The sequence below is a fragment of the Hemitrygon akajei genome, chromosome 12 (assembly GCF_048418815.1).
Source record: "Hemitrygon akajei chromosome 12, sHemAka1.3, whole genome shotgun sequence".
Taxonomy (NCBI): Eukaryota; Metazoa; Chordata; class Chondrichthyes; order Myliobatiformes; family Dasyatidae; genus Hemitrygon; species Hemitrygon akajei.
In genome coordinates, this window is record NC_133135.1 from 27,486,356 (window position 1) to 27,501,563 (window position 15,208).

Below are 15,208 nucleotides of genomic sequence, written 5' to 3' on the forward strand. Positions count from 1 at the left end.
ATGATACAATTGTTTATTTAAACCTTATATTGTTAGGGGAAATGGGGATATGGAATTAGGCTGCAAGTAACTATGCCCTAATAGAGGGCATAGGTTTAAGGTGAGGGAAAAAGATTTATTAGGAACCTTAGAGGCATTTTTTAACTCACAGGGTGTTGTGTAAGTGGAATGCCAGAGGAAATGCAAGCAATTCTACAGATGCTGGAGATCTTGAGCCACGTGCAAAATGCTGGGGGAATCCAACAGGTGAAGCAGGGGAATAAACAGTTGACGTTTCGGACCGAGACCCTTTACTGGGACTGGAAAAGAAGAGGTCAGAATGTGTGTTGGGACGGAGTACAAGATGGCAGGTGATAGGTGAGACCAAGTGAGGGGGAAGGTGGGTGGGGTGAAAATGTAAGAGGCTAGGAGGTGATAGGTGATTGAGGTAAAGGGCTGAATAAGAAGGAATCTAATAGGAGAGAACAGTGGATCAAGAAATAAAGAGAAGAAGGAGGGGCATCAGAGGAAGGAGATGGGCAGGTGAGGATTAGAAAACCAGGACAGGGTTTGGTTGGAATAGATGAGCTGGGCTGAAGGGTCTGGTTTTGTGCTGAATGACTCAATTTCATTTCATTTCAAGATTTTATTTTAAAACTGAAACATTTTCAGGCTCAGAGACTGTACCTCTAAATAATCATCAGGAAAGGGAGCAGATTTGAAATAAAATAAGCCTCTTAGTGACTCTAAATAAAATTTAAAAGTGGTTCTCATATTAGTGAATGTTTCTTAAGGTTTTTAATCATATTATCACAAATTCTGGGTTCAGGCTATATGTTGCCTGGGTTCATCCTCACCGGTCTCTGTTACAAATGGATTACATATCACCCATAACCTGGAAAATACCTTTCTTGCCCAATATCTATCAAACAAGAATAAATGTGTCCTATGTGAACAGTAAATGATTTCATTATCATAAGTACATGCCTTTCTCCAATTACACATGCAATGAGAGCTCCCATGGCAGGAAACAAAAGCAAATGTAATCAAAAGCTTATTTACAAAGCACACAAATCCAGAAAATAGTAAATTTTATCTAGTTCCTCAACATTCCTATAACATTTAAGACAATTTGCTATGTTTCTGGCCAACATTTTCAATGACTTTCTACATTATAAATATGTGTACATGCTGCTCACTGCTCAGCCTTCTCCAACTCACCCTGCATGGCATGTGTCTTACTTACTTTTATCAGAAGTTAGCACTTTGATCTCTGACTCCTTTCTTATCTAAGGATTGCTCAGCATTGCTGATAATCAGCACAAAGGCAGTGGAGAAGGTTTCTGGTAAAGAGAGTGGGAATTGTAGGCTGCTCTGTAGGCGGGGTGAAGCTTGAATCAGTCTGTTGAGAAAGATGGTTGTTTTTGTAATGGAGTTGTTGTGGCAATTCTACATTACACAGCCAATGTCCCAGGCAACTCACACAGAACACTGGAGGAACTGATCAGGTCAGACAGCATCTATGGAAAGCATTTTCAGGCCAAAAAGGATGTTGCTGGGACTTGAGGATCCAAATTATAGGGGAAGGTTGAATAGGTTAGGATTTTATTCCCTGTAGCATAGGAGAATGAGAGATTTGATAGAGCTGATGGGCTGATGTTATAGGAATGTTGAGGGACTAGATGGGCTGAAGGGCCTGTTGCTGAGCTCTATGACTCTTCGACCAAACTTACCACAGTCACTCAAATATATATTATGATCCTCAATTACTTGATTAAAGAAGTTGGTTTATGTAACATAGTTAATGAAGTGCAGGGTGGTAAAGACAAGTGCACATTTGTAATATATTTATCAGCTGAAGACATTGCTGACATGATTTAGGAGTCTGGCACCTAGCACTGGATGTTGAATCCTGCAGTCTTAATTTATCCAGTGTGAAGCTAACATTTGCATATGGAATGCCCTTCTTGATATTTCTACTGCTATGCTGTCAGGTATTTTATTTTAGTAGTTTTCTGTAAAAGCAGTGTGTCTTGCTGGTAGATTGTTTTGATCTCGGCTAAAGATAAAGAGTCCGGTTGTTCTACTTAGAAAGGTTGTGTCAGCCAATCAGGATGTGGGATCGGGAGAAGGTTCTAGAGAGAGCTGGGCAGAGAGAGATTAGTGATGGACAGTGGTTGGGTTCATGGTTTTTTGCAGAGAGGAGAAGATCGGGAAGACACCCGTAGGATTTAATCCGAACGGAAGACGTTATTGCAAGGGGTGCTCTGTGAGACACAGTAGTCCAAGATGGAAAGTTCTACCAGTGATTGGTGATGAGAATTCAGCATCATGAGTAATGGTTATACCCAGCTTTTGGAAGAGATAAGCTCCAAAGGTTATGTGCATATTTAGACCAATCTAATTGTAATGGGACTTTTATCCTTTCTTTCTTTTCTTTCTCTTAATAACTGTTTGATACAGCTGAAATTGGTGAATATACTTCCTTTGTAATTTTATGCTGGTGTACGATTTGTCATTTCTTGGCAACTGGTAATTCTGTCGCCAGAGTTTGATGCATTTACTATTGATCCCACTCAGTGCCCTAGAAATTTGGGGCCTTAGTACTGACAATTTCCTATATGATTTTTACTTACCATTGAAGCTGGAGTGTTTGGAAACAGATGTTGGAGTAGCTGAGACACTTGACACATTGGAGTTGGTCTGTCTAGATCCAGTTGAAAAAAATGAAGCTTCCAGTTATTGTGGGAACAAATACTCCCCTTGTGAGAAGGCTCGTGGAGCATGCAAGGAGAGACATGGAGAGAATTTTTTGAAAACCTTGTCCATTCACCCTGTGTTCAAGCCTGTTTTTGAGAAGGTGCAAGTTCCTCCTAAGCAATCCAAACCCTACGTGTTACATCCTGGGGAAGTAGCTAGTAGATGCTCCTGAGGATCATGAAGATGAGTTCTGCTGGGGTGATGGTGAGACCTGAACTGCAGAAACCTTTGGCCCTCCACATAAACAGGATGACAGTGATTGTTAGGAGCAGCTTGGAGAGACAGGTCGCCTTCACCTGCAGGATGCTGATGGCACATCTTTTCCCGGTGACCATAATTTCTAGTTTTCCAGTGAGAAAACCAGCAGAGAGACAGTCTCCTGGATCAGGAAAGTTAACAGCAAAGTCATACAACTTTCATGACCCCCGGTACCCAAAGGATGGAAAAAAGAGACTAATAGAGAAGATGTTAAAGTTCGAAGATGTCTTTTCTACTGATGAATTCAATGTGGCTTGCTTTCCACACTACTCAGGTGATGGAGGACACCGCTTTCAGAGAAAGGTTTTGACAGTTAGCACCAGCAGAGGTGGAAGATATTTGGCAGCATCTGCTGAAACTGAAGGAAGCTGGGATTATCAGTGATTCAAGTGGTGGCAAGGAAGAAGAATGGGAAGGTGCGGATGTCTGGTGATTATTGAATGTTGAACCGATGTACAGTCCCAGACCAATGTACTGTTCCACAGATCCAGAATGTTCTGGCCTGTCTGAGTGGAGCAAAATGGTTTAGTGTGTTGCACCTAAAGAGTGGGTATTATCAGATACCCATAAGTGAAGCTGATAAGGAGAAGATGGCATTTATATGTTCACCTGGATTCTTTCAGTTTGAAAGAATACCCCAGGATATGTCACGAGCACCAGCTACTTTCCAATGTGCCATGGAGAAGACTATTGGGGACATGAACATGCTTGGAGTAATGGTGTACTTGGATGATCTCATAGTGTTCAGGTGTACACTGGAGAAGCATGAGACGAGTCCACTGAAGGTGCTAGACTGCCTGAAAGCTGAAGGGTTAAAACTGTCACTGGACAAGTGCCAGTTCTGTAAGACATCAGTCAACCATGCCGGGCACATCGTTTCTCAAGATGGAGTGGCTACATATCTTTCCAAGAAAGAGGAAGTGACCATATGGCCAAGGACCAAGGATGTGAGGACTCTTTGCTCATTCCTTGGATTCTGTGGGTACTGTGGGAGATTTGTGAAAGACTACTCCAGAGTAAGCCACCCTTTGAATCAACCCCCAGTTGCCGTACGTACTGCATACCAACACCAGCTATGAGAGCTTAGGCAGTATTCTATATCAGGACCAGGACAAACGGTTGAAACCTGTTGCTTTCATCAGCCAGAGTCTGTCACCCTCTGGATGAAACTACCCTATACACAAATTGGATTTTCTGGCATTGAAATGGGATGTGGCGGATGAGCTAAGTGACTATCTATATAGTGCCAAGTTCGAGCTGAGGACTGACAACAATCTACTCACTTATATCCTGTTCCCAGCAAAGTTGGATGCCACAGGTCATCACTAGTAGGTAGCATTATCTGCTTATGATTTCAGCCTTAAATATTGTCCGGGGAAGTGGAACATCAATGCGGATGCATTGTCCTGACACTCACATGAGGTGTCGGAAATGGATGGAGAGTGAGAGGTGTTTCTGCCTCTGGTGTTAAAGCACTGTGCCAGTTTTGCACAGTGGGGAGATCAGAAGAAAGGCTATGGCATGATAGGGCTGTGGATCATTTAGGAGCTTCTGGTTGTACCCTTCCACAAACATATTGCAACTTGACCACTCTGGATATGAAGTTGTTGCCTGCCTTGAATCCTGCGAAACTGGCAGCAGCCAAGCAAGATGACCCTTGTATAGGTGCTGTTTGGTTATCTGTTGCCAAAGGAGATTGGCCCAAGTTGAAAAGACAAAACACCCTACCATACCTCTACTGATGAGGGAATGGGACAAACTGGAATCGAGGAACCAAATTTTATACTGAGTCAAATCTCCTCCAGACAGGCTTCAGCATTCCCAATTGATTTTGCCTGAGAAGTATCGGAGGATTGTGTTGAAGTCACTTCATGATGATTGGGGCTTGACAAGACCTACAAATTCGTCCAAGATTTGTTCTGTTGGCCCCAAATGAAGCCTGAGGTTGAAGAGTACTAAAAGTCGAGCATCCAATGTATTTGGAGGAAAACATTGCCCATGAGAGTCGCTTCACTATTTCATTTACAGAGTACGAGACCATTTGACTTACTGTGTATGGATTTCTTTTCCATAGAGCCTGATTCCAGCAATGCTGCAGATGTCTTAGTCATCACTGATCTCTACACCAGATATGCTCAAGTCTTCCCCACAAAGGATCCGGCAGCATCCTCAGTTGCCTAAGTGTTATGGGAGAAGTATTTTGTTCATTATGGCCTCCCAAGAAGAATTCACAGTGATCATGTTTGGAGTCAAGAAGTCAAGGACCATGCCATATCACCCTTTAGGTATTCCCCAGCCTGAAAGGTTCAACTGGACATTGTTAGACATGCTTGGAACTCAGGATATCAGCAAAAAGAACAAGTAGAGTCAGCATATTGGGCATTTGGTATACACCACTACAACTGTACAGAGAATGAAGCTACTGGATATTCTGCATACTATTTGATGTTAGGGTGCAAAACAAGATTACCTGTAGATCTCTGTTTTGGAGCCAATGGTGAAGCGTTGCCATATCTCAACTGTTTGAGATACTCACACAGTATCTCAACTGTGTGTCTGACATGAGGAAAGAACTGCAAAAGGCTTATGAGCTAGCAGTAGTTTCTGCTACCAAGACAAACCAAGGAAATAAGAATAGATATGATCAAAAGATTAGCTTCTCTCAACTGATGCCTGAAGACAAAGTTTTAATAAGAAATTAGGGGCTTCCAGGGAAGCATAAGTTGGCTGACCACTGGGTGTCTTCGCCTTGCATAGTGGAGAGCCAGATGCCAAATGTGCCAGTTTTCTGGGTGAAGCCAGAAGATGGGAATGGCCCAGTGAAAATCTCCATCGGAATCACTTTTTGCCTCTGGGGCAGGAGGTACGTGTTGACCCAGAGCCTGACTTAGAACCTGCACCTAGTAGGAGAACTCTACACAGAAGGAGGAGAACAGAAAGGCAATCAGCAGAAAGAACTGAAAAGAATACTGGAATATTGTACAGACTCAGGGGATGAGGAAATGGGAGTGTGTATGCACTCCCTTATGCAAACTCTCCAAGAATTGATGAAGAGATGCTTGGATCTCCCAACCCTGACTCAGATGTAGCGGGGTCGGGGGACTAGCAGTGGACAGGCAGTTGTGATGATAGTCAGCGAGGGGAAACTGGGCTCCAATGTAAATGAGGATGTAGCTGAGCTCAGTCAGGTGACAGGGCACCTGAGTTGCCGGGAGATACGAGTGATGGATGGGGGAAGTACTGACAAGTAAACAGGGACAGTCCCAAGGAGTACCTGAGGCCAAAGAAGCTGAAGATGAGATAAGATGAGAGTCAGGAAACCCCCAGATAGGTTGGCATAAACACACTGGGGAAACAGAGTGTTACATCTATTCCAATAATGAGATATGTGACAACCATTTACAAATCGATTGGGGGGTGTGGGTCTTGTAATCATGAAATTCATTTGGAAACTGTCACGATTTAATAAACTCCAATTGATTTAGTAAGTTCCAAAGTCATGAGAACATAACTATTTTTGGTGGGGGAGTGAATATAATGCCCTGGTTAAAATTTCTACTGCAATGCTGTGAGGTAATTCATTTCAGTAGTATTTTGCAAAAGCGGTGTGTCCTGCTGGTAAAATGGTTTGGTGTACGAATTGTCATTTCTTGGCAACCAGTAATTCTGTATGGGCGGTATTTATCAAGGTTCAAATCAAGGTTCCTTTGATCAGAACATCCCAGCTTTCCTGTTTAGTTGAAACCCAAACCATGCCGACCCAAGACGTGAATTTATAATATACTGCCTTCTCATCGCAGAGTTGGGTGGCTGTTAGTAGAGTTAGCTACCAATCCAATTTTGTATATAAGCCCCAGTGAGAGGGATATAATTACATTTTTCTGTATGTAAATATAATTGATTCTGTTTATTTCTTACAACTCAGTCAATTGTTTAATTATCAAACTGTCATGGCCTACTTCACTACTAATATACAAAATGTGGTGCCGTTTAGCAACTAATCTTTAGAACTCAGTATATACACAAAATGAAGAAATCATTAAGGCGTACACTGCAACATTAAAATTCTGTTTATTATTTTGTGGAAGTTATTAAATGTCAACTGCAACATTAAAATTCTGTTTATTATTTTGTCTAGAGTATTTTTGAAATTAATCATTTTTAGATCAGTGGGGTATCTTTGTTTTCTCATGTCTATGTGGTTGGTCCATGGTAAAATTATAATTTTTGATTCTCTACAGATGGGAAAAATTCAAAAAGTCTTTAATTCATTCTGTTTCTTGTCACATTTCCTTTTATGACTGCTCCTGTTGAAAGTTCCTACTCCCACTTGTCAGTTTTCATTAATTTTCGCTTTGGGGACTTTATGATGTGGTATATGCTTTACACAATAAGACTATTCTGAGCTTGTGAACTGCATTCAAAAGGGTTTGGTGCACTTGAGATTGATTCTCACCATTTACATCAACAATGGGCCACAATTGAATGCATGTCAGTGTTTCATCATTGAAAATCGCCGCTGCAAGAGCAGAAGAACTTTGAGGACTGCACAAAATGCTGGAGGCACTCAGCAGGCCAGGCAGCATCAATAGAAAAGAGTGCAGTCAACGTTTCAGGCCAGAAGTGTCGACTGTACTCTTTGCCATAGATGCTGCCTGGCCTGCTGAGTTCCTCCAGCATTTTGTGCGTGTTGCTTGGATTTCCAGCATCTGCAGATTTTCTCTTGTTTATGAACTTTGAGAATGTTGAGAAGGTTCTGGTGAGGGTATTGCATGGGATACCAGATAATGACCCAAATAAGCAGCTGAACCCAAGTAAATCTCAAGTCTGTTTCTTTCACTGAGACAGTGGGATATGGCACGACCTTTCACTGTCATGGGGGTGGGTGGCAGGGGCTCGAACATAATGAACACTCACTGTAATTAGACTGTGTACTTGATTGAAAAGACAAACAGATGTAGCAGAGAACTCATCTTTCAACAAATCCTCAGATCTTATAAGCAGGTAGTACATCATCTAAGCACATTATTTCTCTGCATTTGAACATTCCTACTTTACTTCGGACACTGAAGTCACATTAAATGTTAACACTGCTCATAGATGGTCTGGCACAGAAGTACAGCAGTTAGCACATCACTTTACAACAGCAACGATCACCGATCGGGGCTCAGTTACGCTCTCCCTGTGACCATGTGGGTTTTCTCCGGGGGCTCCAATTTCCTCCTGCATTCCAAAGATTTATGGTTAGGATTGGTGAATTGTGGCCATGCTACATCGGTGCTGGGATTGTGCTGACACTTGCTGGCTGCCAAGCACAATTTTGATGATTTGATTTCATGCAAGGGATGCACTTCACTGTATGTTTCAAGTTCAAGTACAAGTTTATTTTCATTCAACCATACACATAGACACGGCTCAATGAAACATTGTCACTCTGGGGCAAAGGTGCAAAACACAGCCCATATAGTCACACACAGAGCATACTGTGTGGTTATGATCCAGCTCATACAGTTACAAAATAATATTAGAAAATGTCCCTGAGTGGCATGACCTGAATATTAACAGTATGACTTAAAGGGTGAGGTGCATGTTTCTGTAAGACAGTGTGAAGTTACTGGCATTATTATAATAAAACAAGCAGACGTGCTAATCTGTGAAACAGCAGCAATAAGTGGGCAGTCCAGGATGAGACCGTATCTGTGAGTTGGGCAGTGAGGGGTTTTGATGTATATCTGACAAATAAACTTATCTTTATGGCATAATTGTTCGTGGGACAAGTGTGATGTCTGCAGAATCAGGTGAATGTTTCAAAACATCTGAAATCTTCTCTTATATATTTCCTCACATGAGCCTGGTGAGACCCATCAACATTGCTACTGCAGCTACACACTAACACACAGGTTATCATACTTTCCTCTGCTGTGTTTTGAGGAGATAATATAACTTAAATAGTATAATTTTAATGTATATAATACCAGAAACCTTGGATATATACGTTCACTTGTCATTAAGGAAGGACAATATTGGAAGGCCAGTTTTACAACTGGATTGTTAAAGAGAGACACCGAGGAAAATTAAAATCATCTTCATCTTTAAGATTTCCATTAGACAAGTGTAAAAGAGAATGAAATAATTTTTACTCCAGATCTGATGTAGCCAGCGTAACAAAAGATGAAGGACATAATAATAATAAACACAATAAATACATGTGATAGTTTAATTGTATGTCCATTAAGTAACGCTGGGCACAGGAGTGTCTGCACATAAGGTGACTGACAGGAAATGATAAAGGTGTGGTTGCTGGGGTTGTGGAGGGGTGAATTAGTGGGTGGAGGTGTTAATCACCTTACTGTTCGATACCCAGCCACGTAAGTCAGTGGATTGTTATCGGACAGGTGTTCCTGAATATTTTGTGCATAGGCGGCCTTTGCCCTCTTGATGAGGTTTCTCTTGGCTGCTGAAGAGTCAAGAAAATGGAAGAATCTTTATAAAAGACTGTGTTGGCACATAGCAAAGTTCACAACAAAAACATGAACTATGCATAAATTGTACACAAGTTTTATACAAGAAGAAAACATTTAGAACAAAAACAAGTCTATCATAGTGCAAAGTGGCTATAGTGTTGCTCTGCTGAGGTAGCAGTTAATGTTGTTCACGTTGGTTCAGAAAAAGCATTTTATAGAAGCAGCATTGAGAGCGTCCTGACAAGCGCACTCCATCCTGTATGGAAGCATTGGACCAGAAGCCTCTACAAAGGACTATGAGAATGGCTGAGAGGATCGCAGGGATCTCCCTCGCATCCATCACAACATTTATTAGGAGCACTGCATACGCAGGGCACTTAATATTATCAAAGATCCCACCCATCTATCCAGCATCCTCTTTGACATTCTACTACCAGGCAGTAGACTCTGATGCATAAAGGCAAGAACAATCAGGTTGGGAAAAAGCTTTTCCCCTCAGACCATTAGGCTTCTGAATTCCCTACTGCATCGCATCCAACGTGTCACTAGTTAATCTGTTCTGTACCTTACAATATTTAACTTACGCATTATTTATTTGTAGACTTAATTCTTACTTTTCTAAGTTACTGTGTGTTATGAGTGCTACTGTGCTTCACATCCTGGTCCGGAGAAATGTTACCTCGTTTGACATGTACATGGTTAAATAACAATAAACTTGTCTTGAATGGTTGAAGGGAAATCTCAGAATAAACTGAAAGAGAAAATACTAAAGACTCAGTGAGGGTTATTGAGACTTGCAAGCAACATGGCTTGGAGTATTCTTTCTGGATTGTTACAAGCAGAAGATTTAAAGGTATCTTTCAAAATGAGACCAGATAAATCCTTGAGGGGGAGCATGTTTCAAGGCAAAGGAGACAGAACAAGTGAAGAAGATAAATACATAAACACAAGAGATTCTGCAGATGCTGGAAATCTAGAGCGACACACACAAAATGCTGGAGGAACTCAGCAGGCCAGGCAGCATCTATGGAAATGAACAAACAGTCGATGTTTTGTGCTGAGGCTCTTCTTCAGAATTGGAAAGGAAGAATAAAAATTTGGGGGGTGGGGAATGATGGGTGAAGCCAGGTGGGTAGGAAAGGTAAAGGGTTGGAGAAGAAGAAATCTGATGGGAAAAGAGAGTGAACCATAGGAGAAAGGGAAGAAGAAGGGGCACCTGGGGAGGAGGTGATAGGTAGGTGAGGGGAAGAGGTAAGAGGCCAAGGTGAGAAATAGAATAAATTAAATGGTTATCACATTTAAGGCATTTCCACTAGTTTGATGGGCTGAAAGGTTGGCCTCTATACTTGATTCCATCGAATAACACCGTCAAAAAGCAGATAAGTTATTGGGATTTTATTTTCAGAAAACTTCCAACAATACCAGCAGTATTATGCTAATCACACCACTAAATCATTACACCACGTGGCCAGGCATTCAGATTAGGACAATTGTCATGCCCCAATGGACTCCATTATTAATAAGACAAGAGGACATGTTACCTATGGAGAGATGGCACCAGCTGACATTTCAGCTCTTCAGACCCACCATTCCACCATTCCACCATTTTCCAGCTGCACGACGACTACAGAAAGGATCTATTCATTGAACAAAGACCACACTCACTCGCCAGGGACCAGAAATAAAGTATAATGCATGAAGCGAGAGAAGCTCATGGCAGTAAGAAAACAAAGGAAGTGTGTGTGTAATCCCGTCAAAGGGTGACCCAATACTCATTAGACATATTTAATAAGTGCCAGATAGTGAGTTAGGCCTTTGTATTAATATAAAACTGTTTCGCTCTTTTTCTCTTTAAGGGAAACTAGAAAACTATCTGACAGTAATTTACTATTTTTAATATTAATGACATTTTATGGAATCTGACACACTTACATTTAAAATTATAAGCATTTTCTTTTTATGTTTCTGTGGATCAGAGATTTTCTTTCAGTAAATGTAAAATTTTCCTGTATTTCCTTAAGTCCACCTTAAGTGGAAGAGACTGACTGCTCCAGGTGAAACACTGGAGTAAACTACCCAAATTATAAATGTACCAAGGAAGGTTTTAGTTAAACAAAGCACTTTGACTGGCCTCTTGTACAAGCCATTCTGTCTGCAAACTGCCCAAGTGGCTGGATTACTTGAACATAACACAAACCTTGTCAAAAGGCACGGTCTAAAAATAGTAGGACCTGAATCTTCTTGGGAGCAAAAGTGGAGGCGGAGTCAAAGCTTGCTCACAAGAGATTTACCTGAAACTGGAAAACAGCACAGCAGGCTCCACCCACAAGATTCTGGAAAGATCTGCCAAACTGCAGGATGAAAACTGACAATGGGTTTACTTTCTTCTTCGAGATAGTTGGCTGAAACAGCAACTCACTCCACCGTGAGAGCGGGGCTAATCAGTTACCTGCTTTAAGACAGCAGTAATTGATCTGGAAATTAAACACCTTGCCCTGTGAGAGGCTGGAAAAGATCAAGGTGATAAAGCAGAAAGAACGTCTAACCTGGAGTCAGTGTCATTGGAATGAGACAGTACGCTCACCCTGATAAACAAAGCCTGGAGAATTCTCACTGTTTGCAAGCTCAGCTTGTAAACAGCAAATACCCTTTGGAACTGCAGGTTACCATCACAATCTGTGCGCATGGACTATTTATGGACTGGAGAACTGCCTTCCTTCACATCAGGTTTGCACCTTTTAGTTGCATCTACCTTAGATATTAGCCTTAGCTTGAGAAAGCCATCCAGTGTGAAATGCACCATTGGCTGAAGCTCATTACTAATAAGGAGCAAGATGCTGGAGAGATTTAACACAGGGAGATAGCAAGATTGCATTAAGAAAAGCAGCAATAGTCATCCATCGGTGAACTTTATGTTATCCTGTCTTCTGAGATAACTCCAGGCGCAGCAAATCATCGGAAGTGCATCTTTTCCTCGACCCCATTGTGAGAGATGGGAATCGTTATGGAACTGAGTAAGGAAGAGAATTAGACAAGATAGTGTGTTTCAAGGCACTGGGTGATTTCATAGGACAGACTCAGACTTATGGATGGTTGGAATAATGTTACCTATGATTTTCCTGTGAACTTCTGCAAACCTACTAACACGCAAGACAAATAAATGTCTGGGCATATATCCAAGGCTGCTATATTTGTAGTATCGAGGATGTACTGAAGAATATGAATGAAAAGGTGATACTGAAAAGCGTAACGTGGAATTTAAAATGTCTATTCAACTGAAAAACATGTTCAAAAATGAGGTGAATACTGCTTTCCAGTTCCTGAAGTTTCTGTTCTCTAATCTGATGTGATATGGCGATATATTAAGACCATGATTCTCTTGTTATCTATAGGTTCTAAATTAATCTGAACAACTTTAAAGATTTTTGTCAAGTTATTATTCAATTAGTCGAACACTTTTGAGTTTTGCTATATGTGTTTTCAAAATCTTGTATATTTCTAAGACTTAGATAGATATTGATTTTCCTTTTGAATGACTGTGGACAATTTCTCCAGATGTCTGAGCGTTCTGAGATCACATCTGGCCGACCACCAGCAAATCCTTTTCGCATCCAACAGAGCATCCTGGAGGATCAGGTGGAACTGTGGTGGTTCCAGGACCTCAAGCGCTCAATCTTATGTTACTCCGTGGCTGTGGTGCTGATCCTGGCCACTGGATTGGGAGGAATTGTTTTATTGTCTACAGCCACTAGTAAATCGAGTGAATGGCGGCTGGGAGTTGGAACCGTCCTGTGCCTCTTAGCTCTAGGCATCCTCTTAAAGCAGCTGCTGAGCTCTGCAATCCAGGATATGAACTGTATGAGGAACCGGACCCAAATTAACAAGCTGAGAAGTGGAGGGTCAATTGATTATTTGCTTATTTTAATTGCTGGATTTGTAATACTCATATGTGGTTATGTGCTGATAATCCTGGCAAATTCTGATCCTCATCTCTCAGTCAGGTCCTGGAGTGACATGTTAATTGCAGGTGTTGCTATTACACTGTTCGGCTCCATCATTCTTCTCCTGCTCCTTCTCTACAGTTTAGTCTTCAGGCTTTGCCCCCACGTGGTCTCTGGGACTTCAGGTAGAGCGGAACTGAGCATTTATGTCATTCCCGCAGCTGTTACAGATGGGAGGCAAAGACAAGTCTCTTCCAGTACAGCCAACCTGATATAGGATGGGCACTCCTGCTCAACATAAGGAATTGTTTAAACAGTGAAATGACTGGTTTGTCTCGCTTTTGTGGTGGACACAGAGCACATAACAGCAGGAATAAGCTTTTAATTAATTAATACCAAAATCAAATTTGTTTGAGTCTAATCTTAAACTTTAGTAGGCTGGTAGGAATCTGGCACAACATACAAGCAGAAATTTGATATCACCTTATGAAAATATTAACCCATTGCTAATCAATGGCTGTAGACTAACCACTGCAGTTGTCACAAATGGCACTCACAACAAAGCACTTTGGTTCTGATATATTAGAGGAGCAAACTGAATTAATGTCAAACACAAATGCACTTTGCTTTGGCCAAGTCAGGAACAAAAGGTACTGTTTAGCTGCTGCTTATAATAAATGCAAATAAATGTTAAATATTTAAGAGTGGGATTGATTTCTATTCACCTGTCATGAGAGCACCTCTAGTATTTGATCTGCCTGATCTTCCTTCATCACCTTCACTCTTTAACTGTTGCAGTGTTCTAGTAAAAATATGTTCATGGGGTGTTACTTACTTTAAACATTTCTGTTATTCTATCGTTAAGGTAATTATATATTCTTTGTTAACAAATTACTTCAGCTTCATGTTTACCACTTTGATTATTTCATTTGGTTAGTTTGCAGAATCAGATTTATATCTAGTTTGCAGCTAATTAACCATCTCAAAGGTCTTAAGATGTTTTAACTCAATTACATCAGAAAGTTTGGGTAGAGTGCAGAGTGTAGTCACATGGTTTATTTACCACAGTCACATCCTGTGGAACGTAGTACACCTCTTTATGTGTCATGCAGCATAGCCATGCCCATGTCATAAACACAGGAGATTCTGCCAACGCAGGAAATCTTGAGGAACACGTACAAAATGCTGGAGGAACTTTGCAGATCAGACAGCATCTATGGAGAGGAATAAGCAATCGATGTTTCAGGCTGAGACCCTTGATCAGGACTGGAGAGGAAAGGGCCAATTCACAGCTTTTCATATATTGCACTTCAAAAAGGCTAGAACTCAGTAGCATCACTGCGGAGTAGGACATAAGGCAACTGTTTCATCTCAGTGTTAATGGTAGCTTTCCAGTGCATTGAAGTGTTTGCTGGAGGAAATCTAAGTCACTGAAGCATATGAAACCATTGCGTCCTGATAGACCATCAGTTTTGTACCAGGTCTGAGGCCTTGTTCTTCAAATACCCCTTTCCTCAGTTGACCAAAGTCTATGCAAACACACTGCATTATTAGTGTCTTCCTTCACCGATATGCTTGGTAACTTCAAAATATTAAACTTATCTTAAGAAAGACACAGGGAGTCGAAAAAGGTGGGTCTGGCTTTGCCTTTACTTTAAGCAAGGCACCTGCATGTCATGTGGTATCATGATGATATATGCAATTAACATATTTTTACATATAACCTGTAAATAATTATTTAGATAAACAAGAATACTTTATCAAAAAAATATATAAGATTACTTGAATATTATTGAAATATTAAAT

General features: G+C 41.0%; 1 protein-coding gene across 1 annotated transcript; it reads left to right on the top strand.

Annotated features, from left to right (window-relative positions):
* Window positions 1–11,610: 11,610 nt before the first annotated feature.
* Window positions 11,611–14,104, top strand: tmem125a (transmembrane protein 125a). The gene has a single exon (XM_073062769.1). It carries the CDS (start codon window positions 13,017–13,019, stop codon window positions 13,677–13,679), a length of 663 nt encoding a protein of 220 aa, XP_072918870.1. The 5' UTR covers window positions 11,611–13,016; the 3' UTR covers window positions 13,680–14,104.
* Window positions 14,105–15,208: the final 1,104 nt, after the last annotated feature.